At 38.3% G+C, this 16,878-nt stretch overlaps 1 protein-coding gene and 1 long non-coding RNA gene across 2 annotated transcripts in view; one reads left to right on the forward strand and one right to left on the reverse strand.

The window, feature by feature from the left end:
• The window catches only part of RIC1 (RIC1 homolog, RAB6A GEF complex partner 1), a 44,049-nt gene extending 34,095 nt beyond the window's left edge, over positions 1–9,954 (reverse strand). Inside the window, exons 1-2 of the mRNA XM_066180852.1 lie at positions 9,678–9,954; positions 1,418–1,525 (exon numbers count right to left, since the gene is read on the reverse strand). Coding sequence (XP_066036949.1) covers positions 1,418–1,525; positions 9,678–9,818 — 249 coding nt within the window. The 5' untranslated portion in view covers positions 9,819–9,954. The remainder of the gene's footprint in view (positions 1–1,417; positions 1,526–9,677) is intronic.
• Positions 9,955–10,892: 938 nt separating this feature from the next.
• Positions 10,893–16,306, forward strand: LOC136288780 (uncharacterized). Its single transcript, XR_010720577.1, has 3 exons — positions 10,893–10,970; positions 13,491–13,619; positions 16,231–16,306. It is a non-coding gene; the product is annotated as an uncharacterized lncRNA (long non-coding RNA).
• Positions 16,307–16,878: the final 572 nt, after the last annotated feature.

Consider the following 16,878-nt stretch of genomic DNA (forward strand, 5'->3'; position numbering starts at 1 on the left):
TTATTACACTCATTATTTTATAAACACTAATCTTATTACACTCATTATTTTATAAACACTGACCATTTTGAATTCTAATTCACAGAACTTTAGCTTACAAACTGAGACTTTATGGGCATTTAAATTCTGACACTATCTGCCAAAAAGAACACTGCGCATTTAGTTGCAGAAAAACTTCGAAGTGCAGTGACCGAAGTTGCAGAAACTAAAGGTTATCTGACTGTCAGCTAAACCACAAGGTCTCTTGAGCAAATGGATCACAACATCTCAGGAAAAAAACCCACAATACGCAAAGTCATTAAATATAAAAATTCAAATTTCCTCTAAACTACTACATAAAGGTTTAATTAAAATGTGTTTGGATAGACATGCTGCAATATAAAATTGAAGAATTCTTTTTCAATTCATAGCAAAAATTACAGAAATATTTCCGACTTTATTGATAATTATTAGTAGTCTCTGAGAATATAATCTGGCACTAACAGGAATACTTGACTGATACTGATTTTGTGAGATACTTTTAGGCAATTTAAACATTTTAGACTACTTACTTGCATTAACTTGCATTATGCAAGAGAAAACTGGACCATAGAAAGCTTAGCTGATTTAGGATTATCATGATATTACTAGAGACATGAACTCCTCCATAAATCATCTGCTGTTTTCCACTAAGATAACATCAAATTTAAGACCTGGTCCTAATGTTAAGACCTGACCAAAAGATACCAAGAGGATCATCCCATATTGCAACTCTTATAAAATGTAGTTCAACTTTCTTATATTTGCCTTGCACCTCAAACCTTAAATACTGCTGCGAAAACAGTCCAAAGTGCTGTGAACACAGCACCAGCCATGAAAGAAGATTTAATTTCCATGGGAGACAAGACCTCATCTCTAAGATTCTAAACAGAAGAGTTCATGTACCACTTACCACTGCCCTTGTTTCTGTGTTCTCAGGGACTTGCAATTTTTTTTAAACACCAAAAGCCAGTAGTAAGACCAGTTTCATCTCTTTAAGACCCACCTTTAAACCCTATTTATCAAGTTAAATATGATTATGTCACTTAAGTCCACAACTATTTCTTTCATTCACCTAACTTTACATTACCATATTATTTGTTACCAGATCACTAAAGTAACGACACATTGTATCAATTCCTTCCAATACATCTAACCATTGCTTTAAGACAAAGAATTGTTCATTAGAAATAGTTCATTCTTACACGGAAAAATTAATGAACACAAAAGAAAGCTTCTATTGTCTAAAAATTCCTTGGTACTATTACATATTTTCACAAGATATGTATCAATTAAACGTATTTACAATCTGCAAGTTAGTATTAGCACAAAATCTGTGTTTGCACAAATTAGTATTTGCAGTAGTTCAACCGGAGTAAGAAGGAAAAATTCTACTTACTGAAACAGCTATCATTGTGCTGTCAGGCCGCCATTCTGCTTGTTTATAAGGTCCAAACTGAGAAGCTGCTTTTGAAAGTTCCTTGTAGCTTACGATTAATACACTTGGCTGGAAGACAAAAAATATAAATAATTACATCTCATATTTAGAAGGCATGGGATGTTTCTTATGTTGTGCTATCCCTGTAAAGACCTACGTCTCCTTAACAGCTACATGTTTTCCTTGAAGTAGGTTAAAAAAATTGATACATATTTGACAGTCAATTAGAAAACGGTACTTTTAAAGAAAGTCTATGGAGAACTGCTGCCACACTGTCATTCCTAATCTTACTCTTCCAAACCCAGCACATTTAAATAAAATATTTAACTGCACAGTCAGGACTCATTACAGAATACAGAAGCAGTTTCAATTTAGATAAAGCGTGACTTATGCTTAAAATGAACAGACCCACCTCAAACAGGCTCCTATAATGACAAGGACTGTCAAATGAATTAGGATGAAATATTCTATAGAATATTTGGTACAGTCCATTTGCTTAGCTTCTACTAAATGGGCGGGCCATTGTATTAAAGAGAATGATAATCAGGAAATTTTTTTTCTAGAACAGGTTGTCAGGACCTGCTGAAAATCCACCTCTACAGTTAGCTGGAAGAATTTTGCAAGTAATGAGGTGCACCCATTATCACCTTTCCTTCTGGGAAGGGAGAAAAGCTTTGGGGTGATGAAGACCAGACAAAGCTACTACAGGCACCAAGGTCTTCATTCTCTTTCACTAATGCAGTCGAAAGCTGCAACACAAAAACCTAATGCAAAGTTACCTGTCCTTGCCTGGGTGCTAAAAAACATTCATTCTCCTTAAATATATTGCACAACTGTTTCTATTTTCTTGCTCTTGAATCAATAATGGTTTTCAGCTTAGATGGGCATTTCCCCTTCCATTATCTTTCAACACTGGGAGGTGGAAGTTAAACTAATCAGGACACACTTTTTGTTTTGTCTAAGAAGTTACCCCTCATCTTCATACCATATTGCTGCCCTAACTTCATCAATTTCAGTTATTCAGATTTGGAGCATCAAACATTGTACCAGAAAAAGCACACTGAAAGGGAACCAAGAGGATATAGAGCAATCACTCATTTTACTGAAATTAACCATAATACCACTAGGCAAAGCTTCCCAACCATGACTACAACCACAGTGACGGAAGTTTACTAGTGTTCTTGACTTTCTTGATGGACCAGCAGGAGCAGTACAACAAATGTAAAAGCATTAATACTACTCACAAATCTTCTGAGTGTTCATCACTCCAGAATTTGGTAAGTATCTCCTACCACCCTATTTGGAATCACTTTGTTCCATTTCCTTTCAGAAAAAGTAGAGCTATGAAACCCCTAATTTTAAAGTATGAGTAATTTTAAATAGTATAAAACAAAGCAATGAAATGTTGTCATCATGCATGTAAATAACAAGCTGAATTTGTATCATATGGGCAGCCTTAGCCTTGGTAAATTCACAGTATGACTTGGTGTGCTGCTAACAGCATTATTCTTTAAATTTCACACCCACACAGAACTGAATTACCAAAAATAAAGTTAAACATTTATGAAGTATAACAAGCACTAAGAACTATTTGCTCCAGCTTTTTCAATTTGTGCGGCTTCTTTAGCATCAAATTATCTAACATTAAATAGATAACTAATTATTCTTACTAAAAGATTGTTGTTGATTGTTCTTAAAGAACTACACAGCCTTTCACTGATTTGCTTAGATCCACCCTATCAGCCTTGGATATATCGAGAAAAAGTAGTGTCTTGGTAATCTGTATTACCAATTATCATTAGTGCAAACTTGGAGATCATTCTTAAAGCACTTCCATGCCTGAAGCATTTTAGCAGCTGGCAAAACTAAAAACTCAGTAATACAATTTTCTTTCTATATCGCTACTCTTACAGAATATAATTACAGTATTTATAGCTTAGGATTCTTGTGACATTGCTTCACAAGAAAGCTGCTTACACCTTCAAAGCTGGAAGAACATTCTACATATACATCAGGTACAAAACTTATACAAATTGATTTCTAGGCTTTGTGCCTCACAGATGAAGACTTAAGGAGTTAAAAATGATTGCTTGAACTCCTAATGTTATTTCTTTGTAGTTTAAGTAGCTTCTTAATAGAAAGCAGACCCACCTCAAATTAAATAGGTCACAAATGCTACCTAGCTAGAGGTTAAAAGAGGAATTACTACACTGATACTATTCATTTCTACATACTCCACAGCTCAAAAGCATTAATTCAGACATGAGGAAAACCCTAGCACACAAATTTCCCTTCGTTTAAAAGTCTCCACAGATGTGTGAATGGTCTGGATTAACAAAGATAGAAGGACAGCTCAAGATCCTGCTCTACTTACGCATGAGAAATGGTGATTTTACATCTGAAGTAATTTATTATATCTAAAGTGACTGAAAATGTATAATGGCACAGGAATATTTCTGTAAACAGGAATATATATCAACATAAGTACTTGACCCAAGCACAGCAAACCACTGAACATACATTTTAACATATAAAACCAGAACCAAAGCAAACAAAAAAGCAAAACCAAACACCAAAACAAAAGAAACACCAAAAAAAATCACCAGGAAAAGAAGGGGAGGCTAGTTAGTTAGATACTCTCCTCTTGTTAGTTTTATATATTTAATTCATACTCTGTATAGAAACAGCAGGGGTCTAGATTCTATTAATCAGAATTTTCCTTAAATCTTTACCTTTTTTTCTGTTAAAAAAACACCCAAATCTCCATATAAACTTCATTAAAATTCCATGAGTTTTATTTTTTACACTTGTGCATGCACCTACTAAAATTATAAGGAAATATAGTTAAGCTCAATTAATGAATTACACACACTGTCTCAAGTAAGCCAATATATTTATCCTTCTTCTTTAAAATGCTTAAAATCCACTTGCTGATATATTAATGGTAGAATCACAGCTTTAGGAGAAACTAGATTCCAGAAACATAGCAAAGTACCTAACAAATAAAGAGTTGTTTAAAAAGAAGTAAAAAATTTGTGTAGAGGAAGAAATAAACCCCTTCATTTGTTAAGGAAGAAGTGACTAAGCAAGTCTTAATTCTAATTGCAATTAAACATTAAAAAAAGTTCCTCAAAATAGGTGAGAAGCATATCTAGCATTTTTAAATATGCTGCAAAGAAAATCTAGCATTTTGATATGGTACGATTTGCCTTTCAGGAGGGATATAAGGTCAGGCAAAACAGAAGCTGCCACTCAGTTACAAAAGGAGCTGTGGCAGTGGATGCGTACAGTATAAGAAAAATGGTGAAAATAAAAATAAGAAATGTAACCTTAAAAAGAGTATTATTCTAGACAACAAAAATCCATCTCATAGGAGGATAAAGAAGCAATTTCTTTGACAAACACAAATGTTCTGTTTAGTTTTATACGCCAAATGCTTCAATGCTTCATTAGGCTGTAGGCATAACACAAAAATGCTCTTCAGATGAGCTTATGATCTAAGTGACAAAGATAAGTCTGGGAGAAAGCAGAACAGAACAAAAGTCTGGTGACACTGTGGACTTTATTTTGTCATTATACGGTCTGTGCTTCACTTTAAATGCTGAAGCTTTGTAAAATTAGAAACTAATAAAAGCTAGCATGTCTGCATAAGGAACAAAAAAATTCATATAAATAGACCACAAAAGGCCATTTTGTCAGTAACAGAGATACAAGGTGGCGACAAATTAATTTCTAAAGGCAAGTTTAATTATAAAACCATAATTCCTTTAATTTAATTCTGGAAGTGTTTGGAAAGCTTAGAATCAAAAGAGTATTGACCCAATAGAGCAGACATAGCTTCCAGTTGTGTGCTTCATGGCTATTGTGAAAAAATTCAGAAAACCAAAGTGCAGAATTGCCAACCACTACCTCTCCCAAGTGAAAATTTTCAGCTAACTTACTGGTCAAAAATGCTGCTAAAAAGCAAAGGCATATTCTAGACACCTTTGGTTTTCTATTACGTGGAACTAACTGGACATTGAAAAGTCGTAACTGAGAATGCCTTTTCCCTTCATGCAGGTAATTATGACAGAGCTTTCAGGGGTCATCTATTTTATAATACAGGCAACACTGAAAGCTTGTAAGTCCTCCGAATAACCACGTAACAATTTTGGATTTTGTTAGATAAATTAGTCAGTGTAACACTTGTTTCATTATGTAATCACAAATGCATCTTTTTAACAGAAGCAACAGCTCAATTGTAACTGTTACTGACAAGTAGGAAGAAATGGCCTTCTCAGACAAGCATCTAAAGGGCATAAATAAGAGATCAGCATTTCGGGGGTTAAACGACTAAGGAAGAAAACACAGCAGAAGCAGTAGGATATCTTAACTTGCACTGATGCTATCTGTATTATATCATTCCCAATACATAGACAACACAACCACTTATATCAAGATATTTGTGGTCCCATTCTGCAATCAAATTCTAGATAAAAAGCCTCCAGATGTTGTATGCAATTCTATTAAGAAAAAGCCATGCACTATAATTCTATAAATTATTCTGCTTACAGTTCTGAGATGAAAACATAATCTTGAAAGCATAGTGAAAACATTTCTTTTCAACAGCCCTTGTAAGTAAAAAAAGACTACAGAAACAACTGCAGATAATTTTAATGTATTTATTCATATATTTTATGAACTCTATGCACTGTGTCACAAGTAACTCCTTTTATTAGGCAAAATTCCAGGTTACAGAGATCACTTCCCCAACAGAAGCCCAGTGCCCTACTGTATGCTTAGATTTAAAGCACAGGTTGACTTCAACTCTAATATGGCAACAGCTACAGACTGAAGAGCACATATGAGAGAGCTGTGAGAGCTGTCTGAATATCAACTTACTCAGCACTTAAAGTGTACACCAACTATTTGACAATCTAGGATTCTGACATGCATGCTTTCCCAAAGCTTATTTTAGTTCATTCAGCTGTTTTGACTCAGCATCAGATCATTAGAAAAAAAGAAACAAGACCACAAGTTTAAAAAACAAGAATAAATAAAAATAATAAGCTGAGAAGCATATAGGTAATCAAGAGTTCTCCTCTGAATGAGCAGATGGGACAAGCTACTCTTAGTATCAAAGGGCTCACAAAATGTTCTTTGATCCTTTCATTAGCTACATAAACAGGCTTCTATTTGTTCATTAAGCTTAACACCCCTCTAAAAAGACATCACTAGTCCACCATAAGTTCCATTAAAATAGAGGTGCAAGCAGGAAAGATCATGACACATAGGACTGCACAGCTGCATCGTGAAACCTCATCTTCAGTTCCCAAGTCAATCTATTAAACAGCAATTATCTCATTACAGCAATTCAGAAAGGTTCTATCATTCATTGATGTTTCTCAATTCAAGCATCCAAGTACCTAAAACTACCTGAATGAAAATGTTTGACAACCTTTCCCATGCTATCAATGAAAATAGTTATGCAGGCTCTTAAGTGTCAAGGAATCATCTGCGGTATGTAGACCTAAAACTTCTGATTTAAGGAAAATGCTTGGAGCGGAGGTCTCCACAATGGGGCTTATTTAAACAGAATCCAATGGGGAGCAAGAAAGGATTTTTGTACCACTGAAAAATAAAATAATGTAAAATATTTAAAATATGTTCATTTTGGTGTTACCTCATTTTTTTTTTTCATTCCTTTTAAAACTCTGGAACAGGCACCCAAGAGACGTGGTTCATGCTCAGAGTCTACTAGTGTATAAGAGCATACAAATAATGTTCTTGATAATATGATTTAACTTCTAGTCGCCCAGAATCGGTCAGGCAGTTGGACCAGGTGACCAATGTAGGTCCCTTCTAAACAGATGAAATAAAATTAGACTATGTTTTGTATGCTTGATAATGTGTATACTAGTACAGTAGCACATGCATATAATTCATAAATGAATGTCAACATATCTGTGCTCAATAACCTTTCACCAGTACTGGTGCATGACCAAAATCATTCACCTGAGTCGTCTTCTCTACCCACAATCCAATCTCTCCTAACACGTAAAATAGTCAAGAACTTTTTGGTTCAAAAACACTAGCAGAATTTCATCTGTTTTTTTTCAACACCAGTTACCTGGTTTTGAGTCTTAATACCTATATTGACTGCAAAACAGGAAACAATCCAGACTCTGGGATCAACTTCCCTTAGTTCCACTAGCTCTTAGCACACAGTAGGTGAAAAGTAGTTTTAAACATTACCATGTCACCTTAAAAATACACATACTGGATTGTAAACTCACACACCTGGAAGCATTCCAAAGAACCCAGTTTTTGAAAATTTCCAAACAGAACCTTCCCAGCCTCATCACCTCATTTTTAAAAGAAACCCTTGATATTTACCTGAGATTGTAACAAGTCTTAACAAGAACACCAGCCTGAAGGCTTTTCTGCCACAAGAAATCAAGTTAGTTAGCAACCTGACTAGAATGTATCCTTGTTCCAAAGACTATACTTCTGACAAATGGAAACATTTTCCAGAATGCAGTAATTTTATCGAAGTTCAAACATATGATTTTAAGATTCTCCTTCAAAAACAAACAAGAAACTGAAAAAAAGAAAAGCCTGGGGGAAAAAAAGCCAACAAACCACATTCAGGACCCCAGCTATATACATAAAAATAATGCAAAAAATTCTCTTTAAAAATTACCTTGACCAAAACCTTTATTCTTCCAGGTTTTTGATAACAGCCAGTTGTCCACAGAGGCCATTAGACTGTAACACGTTTTTCAGCTTAAGATCAGACAGCAGTCAGGCCTGGGAAAGTCAGCACCTTTCTTAAAAGCACCCACTGCAAACTGAATCAAAGTCTATTTTAAAAATATTAATGACCAATGAGTTTAGTCAACTCTTCTGCACCAAGTGAATTCTTTTAGTGCTCTGTCTGTAGCTAGTCACACAATGTTTAACATTTCAAAACAAGTCCAAGCGTGCAAGCTAATGAACCTCGTCCTTGAGAACAGACCATAAAGTAAACTGCATTTTTAGACAACAGGGCACATCTTGTGAAGCATTTTGTGAGCCTGTTGTTTTCTATGTCTTTCCATGGAAAAGATCAGTTCTGCTGGGCTGACAGACTACAACTACAGGTTTAACAACTGGCAAAAGCTAAAAAGTGCGCACTTTATACACACCGTGTGCCCAAACCTGAGAAAACAGAGGCCAGATGATGATGTTCACACAGCATTACTGGGCTGATTATGTGCTAGCTGGGTACCTGCCAAGGTTCAGAAAACAGCACCAGCACCCCAGCCAGGAAATAGTGAACAGCCTTACTGTGCACAATAAAACATAACGTGATGAAATCTCTGTGTAACTTAAAACAAGATTTTAAGGCTATGACTGTCATTTGACATCTTTTAGTATCAGCTTTCTAAAACTAGACTGTTGGTTTTCCCTGGTAATCTGAGATGAACTCTATAAACCACCTGGCTCTAGAGATATTTATAGACAGATTCAGGGTATAATCTAGGCAGTATTTAAAAGGATCCAAAATTTAAAGTCAGTATCACAGTTTTCATTGACTGCATCAAACCAAACTGACAAACAGCATTTTTGCTACTAATACAACGTGAATTAAAAGCAAGGCACTTAATGTCAATTATTCACACAGTTTCAAACTAGATAAAGCTATACCAGCACCTCCCATGCAAAAGCCATGACTAGTCTTCTGCTAGAGCCACAAAACTTTTAAACTTTCCATAAAAAGAAAAGTTTGTGAACTTCAGTGTTATAACATCCCGGGTAGTAATAGCATTTGTTCCGTGCTTTACAAAGACTGTTTTATATATCCTATATTCATATGTTCCCTTATATAAAACACAGAAAATACAAAGGTGAAAGACATGAAGCACATAGGCAAAAATTCCCACACAGCTACAAATACTCCTTATGTTAAGCACAAGCAGAATGTAGTCTCAAAAAACAAAAAGTTGCTTGGAAGTCTCACTTTTTAGGAAAAACCGGTGTTAAATGCAAGCAGATTGACGTTGCATATTTTCTCAAGACTATACTGCTATCACTGAATACTGTGGATAACCGCTCAGTTTCACAAATACTGGAATACCCTATAAAGTTGGCATCAAATTTTAGAACGGTTCCTGGAAGAAGAAAAAAAAAAATAGCAGACGACAAGTCTTTTCAGCTGGGAGAGCAGGGTCCGAGAGCTTATAAAACGATGGATACTCACTCTGCAGTACCAGATGCTTAGCTGAGATGGGAACAAAACTGCGAAGAAAGCTCTCTGGGGATCCGTCTGGATGTGAAGCGGTTGCTCCAAGGACTCCAGAGGACACAAGAGCCTCTTGGGCCAGCCGCTGAGGAAATACATTACTGAAGACTTCCAGAGGAGCTGGCGCTCAGCCTGCTCTAACCTAGGCGGGGGACAGCGGGGGCATCAGCGGAAGGAGAGATACAGCGTCCGCGGCAGACCACGCATAATCACCGGCACACTGACGGGACCTCTGGGCTCAGCACCACTGGGGACGGGGGGCTGAGGCCTCCCCGGCGCTGGGGCCGCCGCCGCTGTGGCGGGGACAAGGGAGAGCCGCAGCCGCCGGGAGCGGAGGCGGATGCGGGTTGGACAAGGGCCGGGCGGCCTGCGGGAGGCAGCTGCGAGGGCGACGTGGCCGGGCGGTCACTGCTCCGAGCGAGCGTCGGGGCGCTGCGGCGGCGGCAGCGGCGGCTCCGCCCTCCCGCGGGTGTTTTGCCCGCCCGCACTCCGGACCGGTGTTGTCGCCGTCGCCGAGGCCTCCGCCGCCATCTCCTCCCCCTTCCGCTTCCGCTCCTCTTCCTCCTCCTTCTTCCGCTCCTCCTCCTTCTTCGGATCCTCCCCCTCCGTCTTCTCTTCCTCTTGCTTTTCCTCTTCCTCTTCTTTCTGCTCCTCCTTCTCCCTCTCCTCCTCCTCCTCCCCGTCCCCCTCCTTCCCCGCCCCTCGCACCGGTGTCCGGAGGCCCCGAGGGGCGGTGGCGGCGCGGGGAGGGCGAGGCCGGGGCCGGGGCCGCGCGAACGGAAGTGACGTCATATCGCAGCGCGTCACTGGTCCGGCCGGAAAAGGGGCGCGCGGCGCCGGGGCTGGGGGGGTGTGGGATGAGGGAACGGAAGGGAAAGAAGCGGAGCGGAGGACAGAGGACCAGAGCCGGGGGTGGCAGGACAAAGAAGAATAGATTCAAACTTAAAGAGAGTGGGTTTAGAGTAGATCTGAGGAGGAAGTTCTTTGCTGTGAGGCGGACGAGGCCAGGGCACGGGCCGCCCCCAGAAGCTGTGGATGCCCCATCCCTGGAGGTGTTCAAGGCGAGGTTGACTGGGTCTCTGAGGAGCCTGGCTTAGTGGAAGGTGTCCTTGCCCATGGCAGGGAGTTTGGAACTAAACCTTTCAATTTCCTTCTGACCCAGGCCATTCTATCGTTCTGTGATGAAATCCATGTGAGAAAGCCTTGTGAGTCTCCGCTGTGAACATTGCCACTGAGCGTTTCGGGGACAAGGTGAGGGCATGGTTGCTCACACTATGCCCTGAGTGTGCTGCATCTTGGGTTTGGCATCAGTCTTCTGGCAGGTGCTACCACAAACCACAGTTTCTGCCAGCTGATGATCGAGGATCCACACTGAGTTTTTTTTTAACCCAAGACCTGTTTGTTCATCTTGTTTCCATCATTGCCCAAATGGTTTTATTCACACAGTCTGGAGAGAGCAGGAGAGTGTGATGTGAAGGATGAAAAGCAGAAACTGAAGCTGTAGTTTTAGAGGTAGTAAATGAGGCTTGTTAGTCTTTTTGTGTAACTGGAAAATAAAAGGAAATAGAAGAGAACTAAAGGTGAGACCTCCGTGCCGTTGCAAGGGCAGTGCTTCTGATGGAAAGAAATAGCTATTGGTAGAAATAATCAGAAGAGTTTTATGAGCTAGTCCCCTCTGGGCACTGCCTGTTAGAGGAGTTCGTCTGGACTGAGCTGTCTGGTAACAGGTCTCACTGCATACAAATTACTCACTGATCTTCAAAGAACAGAGGCTATCCACACACCAGAGGCCTTCTCTCTCCCAGCAGCTTTCTGGTCATGTTACCATATGAATTTTTGTTACCATATGAACACCGTTTTCAAGTTGAAATATTTTCATCTGAATACAAGCACAAAAAGAAAAGTGAGTTAAAAGGACACATATATTAGAATCCTAACAAAACCACAATTTAACTTGGAAAAAAATAGTAAATAGGGATCAAAATACCCAGATGTTTCATATCTCAGGCTTTTAACTGGGCTAGTTGGAAATGCCTTAAAATCAAATTCACCACTCTCAAATGTATGCCAACCAGTGCTTTATGCTACAAATACCCTCCTTGCTTTAGCCTTTTCTCTGAATCCTTTCTGATCTGTGTTTTTGACTGCTAGCCTTCTAAATTAGGAAATGGAAATTATGCTAGGAGTGTGGTGTCATCTCATTTCACTGACTCTTCTTCTATTCCTCAGATTATGAAATAAATAGTACATGCTACAGTTACAACTACAGAATCATCCTTCTGGATTAATTGCATTTAGCCAAGTTCATTTTACTTGAAAGTAAGGAGAAATTTGCCAAAGAAATTCCATGAAACAGTTAGTAAGAGACCTGCATGTTTTTCATACTTGTTTGTAGCTTCCTTAATTTGTGCTGCAGCACCCTGTTTGTGTAAGAAGCAAACATACTTCCAGATCATGCTGTTCATGCGTGTGGATCAATACGAGGTTGTGTGTTGAGACCAGTATTGATGAAGGAAACAGCTACTGCTTTTAATAGCAGCTACATGGTAGGATTTTGCAGTAACTATACATTGTGCAAAAAGTAGAGACTGAAGCCTTTGCAGTTTTTGGATTGCTGCTGTTGTTCTTTTCTCAGTGGAGAGACATGAGGCACATGTTTGAAATAAGAAATAATGATGATGGCAGTATGTTGTTAAAAGTGTGACTACTGAAATCCTCACACCAGTAATACAAACATGATCCAAAGCGTGTAATGGTTTTGGTACATTTTTGTTCTAAATCAAGAACAAATCTAGATGCCTAAAATGGTAAATCAGTAGTGATAGATTTTTATAATAATGAGCTGTTTGTACTTGACTAGAAAAGCATATCTGAGTGTTGTGGTATGAGAATGTAACTCATAATACTCTAGGATGCAAAAGTTGTGTAGAAATTAAATGCATGCAGTGGACCAAGCTCAGAGAGTTTCTTGATCAGCTCTGGCAGTGGCTACCAAGGCACAATTACAGGAGACGGTGGCAACACTATGGTAACAAAGCTCAACAGAATCGTGAAAGCTCTTTATACACAGAGGTCCACTTGTCAGTTGTCATCAACTTCACCAAGCTGAAAATACATCTTGATTGCAGCTGCCTATTCAGTGACAGTCACGTTGTTCTGGAAACCACACTCCTGACATGGTTGTGTCCTGGAAAGGAACAGCTAAAGCAGAGCTGTGGGAACATCCAGGGACATTGAAATGTCATAAGCCTGGATACAAAAGTTTGGATATTAGCAGGCTAGTGAAAGGAAGGAGGAGACACTGCTGGTGTCTGGAATGAAAATGTTGGACAAGGGTAGCTGTTGTGTGTAGTTGTGTCTGTTAAGATTCCTGGCGTTGATGTGCAGCTGTTGCCCTGAGCTGTCCTTTAGATTGTGCAGCTAGTTCTTCACCTTGTGTGTCTGCAGCTCTTGCATGACCAGTGACAGTGTCAGTTCCCACATATTAAATTTAAAAAGATCAATTACTCCTCCCCCTACTATTGTCACTATTAGCAATGTAACTCAAAGTATAAGAAGAAAACTCACAGAAAGACTGTTAGTGAGGCATGATCGGAGTCAGTGTCAAAGTTTTTGCCATGCTGCTTACATGTGCAGGCTTTGTGTTACATAAAACACAGAAAGTGTGTGATAGTGAATGAGCATCTGTGCTATGTGCATAAAAATGTCTTCATTAAGTCATCTTCACTTTGTAAAACTGGTTGTCTAACAAATTAGTCTTTTACCTTGTAGCTTTCTGCTGATGGAGTGTGAAGAATGCCATAGATTAGCCTGTTATTTAAACTGCCCATGTTGTTAGTCATCCACTGATCCACGAAATGGACACTGACAGTGAGAACAGTTCCAGATAACCAGGACAAGGTAGGACAAATATTCAAATCATTTTCCCACAGACCATCCACAGAGGTGTTCTCAGAGGGTGAATTATAATGGTTGTTACCATCCTTGAAGATGAAATCTAAAGGAGTGTTGAAATAATAATATCAGAAATTAAAAAACCCCAAATACTCAAAAACCAGCCCAGTAAAAGGGAAGTGATTTCTTGTAACACCAGAAGAAAATCTTACTTATTTTAAAAGTAAAAGGCAGAAAACCAAACAAACAGTGGATTAGGTGCTAGGGCTAGTCAGTTACACTTAGTGAGGAGGAAAATCACTCTGATTATTTCAGACAATTTCTGAATTCAGTCAAGAGAGCTGGAAGGAGTATTTCTTTGAAGAGACTGTTAGGAAAAAGGGGAAGAACAGTTTATTATTTTGTTACTACTCAATGCAGTAATTTGTTCTTAGGTACAGTAGATGGCCTGAAGTACTGGGACAAAGCCAATAATTCTGGAGCAGAGTACAGTACAATTCCTAATCCTAATGTTTAGATCTACTTTCTGACAATTTTTCAAAGTTGTTTACCATATCCAGCCACATTTAAATACAGGAAAAAGCTAACTTTGAGCTAAGAAAGTGTAAGTAATAGAATTAATTAGATAAATTCTACATGATTTTTCTAACAATCAGTCCCTCAAATAGTCACAAATTTATTTGGCAATATTATTTGCCATTTGATATTTTATATTAATGCAATTACTAATGATTGGTTTCAGATCATTCTCTGATAATTTGTAATGTAGCACCATCCACTTTATAGTGTATTTCGCCTGCATCACATGGTACCATTTCAGTTTTTGTCACCAGTATAAACCAGTAGTATTAGGACCCAGTTTCCTGAGTTCTTCAACAGTGTGTTGTAATAATGTTTTGTTTTGGGATTTTTTCCCAGTGATAAACCAAACTACTGAAAAAAAATTGATTTTAAATTTCTTAAATGTATATGTTATTGAAAAGTGGCTTTCACCAAGCATTCAAGAACCCAAAGCTAAAATTTGCAAGTTTACTAGTGAATTTTAGAGTGGATAAAGTTGTGGTTATGATTTAGTTAGGTTAGAAATCAAATAAATTTGGGCCCAAAATACTTTCTTTTGTTTGTTTATCCCTGAGAAAATATAAAGGGAAATCATGACAGAGGTCATTCTATTCATTAACAGCCATACCAATATATGAAGCCGGATAAAAAGCGAGACAAGTATTTCAAAGTTTTGGAATGCCAAAATCATGGTCTTGTCAGATTTAACATAGCTAGCACAACATTTGTAGAAAATCTGGGTTCTTCAGATTGTATAGCCCTGAGGATTTCAATTTGGTTTTTATAACTGCTTTAAATTCAGTGAAGGCTATTAAAAAAAAAAAATACAAGAAACAACAACTTCTACATCAGTGAAAATATCCTTAGAAATACAGTCTGGTCTTTCAGACTTCATTATCTGGGTTTCAGTGACTGGTGAATATGCTCTTACTTTCATGAATAGCTTACCACTGAAGTACTTGCTTTGTGCACACAGTTACTTTGCCAAAAGCAATTGTGGTTTCTGAATATGTCTAGAGAGCTGTGTTCCTTTGATATTTGATACTAGGAAGACAAAACATCCAGAATCACAAATCATTTTTGAAATCTCAGCTTTAGAGAATAATTAAATTCTTTTAGATTCTGAAACACACAGTGCTGCCTCCTGTGCAAAGCACTAACATAATGAACTGCAAATCATTTAATTGCATTGGGTCACTGCTGCTCAATAAAGGGTCTGTATATAAACTACATATGACTTTCCAAGAGGAAAAAGGGATTGTAGAAGGAGCTAATGGACTCAGGTGTGCATTTACTAACATTATTTTCAGTATGAACCAGTGCTGGAAAGACATTTTATATTCACTGTAAACAAACTGACCAAAGAGCCATGCAAGCTGCTGCGTGGAAAGAAATTAATGAAACTTTTTGGGGGTGATAACTGCATGGTTTTACCAGGTAACCCCACCTACATGAAGTACGGGCTACCCAGTCGGGTTAGAGTGTATTAGATGGATATGAGAGTAGCAGACAAAAGAGTTGGAGAGATAGGAGCTCTTGCATATGGAAGCATTGGTAGATGGGACAGCCTAGACTTGTCATATATTATACATTTAAATTACTGGTTATACTAGGTGTTTCTGAAATCTTGTGAGCATCAGCTTTATTGTATAATCTGAAATTCAAAGGAAGTGCACTTGAATTATATAGCTATACATATATAGCCATACACATTAGTCATAACACATGTGTAATACAGTGTTACCTGTAATAGATCATACCTCAGCTCTGCTGGTGAATTTAAATGTTTTCAGTCTGCAGGTGAATAGTAAAGGATAATATATGCTGGAGACAGGAGTCTGATCTGGCAGTCTGTTGAACATCCTCTGCAGCATGGAACACAGTCTTTATCCAAGAGGCAGGGCCCTGACTTTCAGGTGACATGATGTAAACCACATCCACAGGTTTCTTCTTGAGCGGAAATAAGGAACAAGTAAAAAGAAGAAAGAAAACACTGGGATTTCCTTCTATAATCTTAGTGGGTCTTAACCTTGTTTTCTGTGTCTCTTCATTGCAGGCACTTATTTGGACTGAGATGTGTGTGAAATAACCTCTAAAAGTATGTTAAAATGCAGACTGTTTAGCAGTGCCCCCTGCAGGCTTTTTTCGTGGTGAGTAGAGAGAGCTCTAGCAGCTCCACTCTGTCTTGATTGTGTGTTTATAGTGGTTGAGCTAGTTCTTTTAAAATATTTTTCTAGCAGAGCATCATCCAAACTTTGGAATTTCATTCCCAAGCTGCTTGGAAACATACGCAGAGTGCTAAAAGTGATTAATGAAGTGGCACACAAATTACGTGCTTGTTTCAATAGTCTGGTTTCTTATCAGTTTTTGTGTTACAACCATACAGAGTCCTGTGAGCAACAGGAATTCCAACTCCCCTTTCTCTTTACCCTGGAACCTTATTTCTGTCTGTACTGACCTGGCTATGTTTGAAAGAAAAAGGTGATCAATTCAGCTTTTAGTTCTTTGTGAACAATGATTACACCGAAAAAAAAAATCAACTTTTTTTAAGGGCCTTGTGTCACTTTGAGCTAAGTTGATAGTGAAATAGAACTGTCCAAACATCCCTAATATATGACTGCAAGTACAGTGGAAATTGTCAGTGTTGGAGAAGGCATCATATTTTGAGCTGTTTCCTACAGAAGTTCAATGTAAAAGAAATTAT

The sequence above is a fragment of the Chamaea fasciata genome, unplaced genomic scaffold (genome assembly GCF_029207755.1).
Source record: "Chamaea fasciata isolate MVZ Bird 193981 ecotype frontalis unplaced genomic scaffold, bChaFas1.0.hap1 SCAF_4, whole genome shotgun sequence".
NCBI lineage: Eukaryota > Metazoa > Chordata > Aves > Passeriformes > Sylviidae > Chamaea > Chamaea fasciata.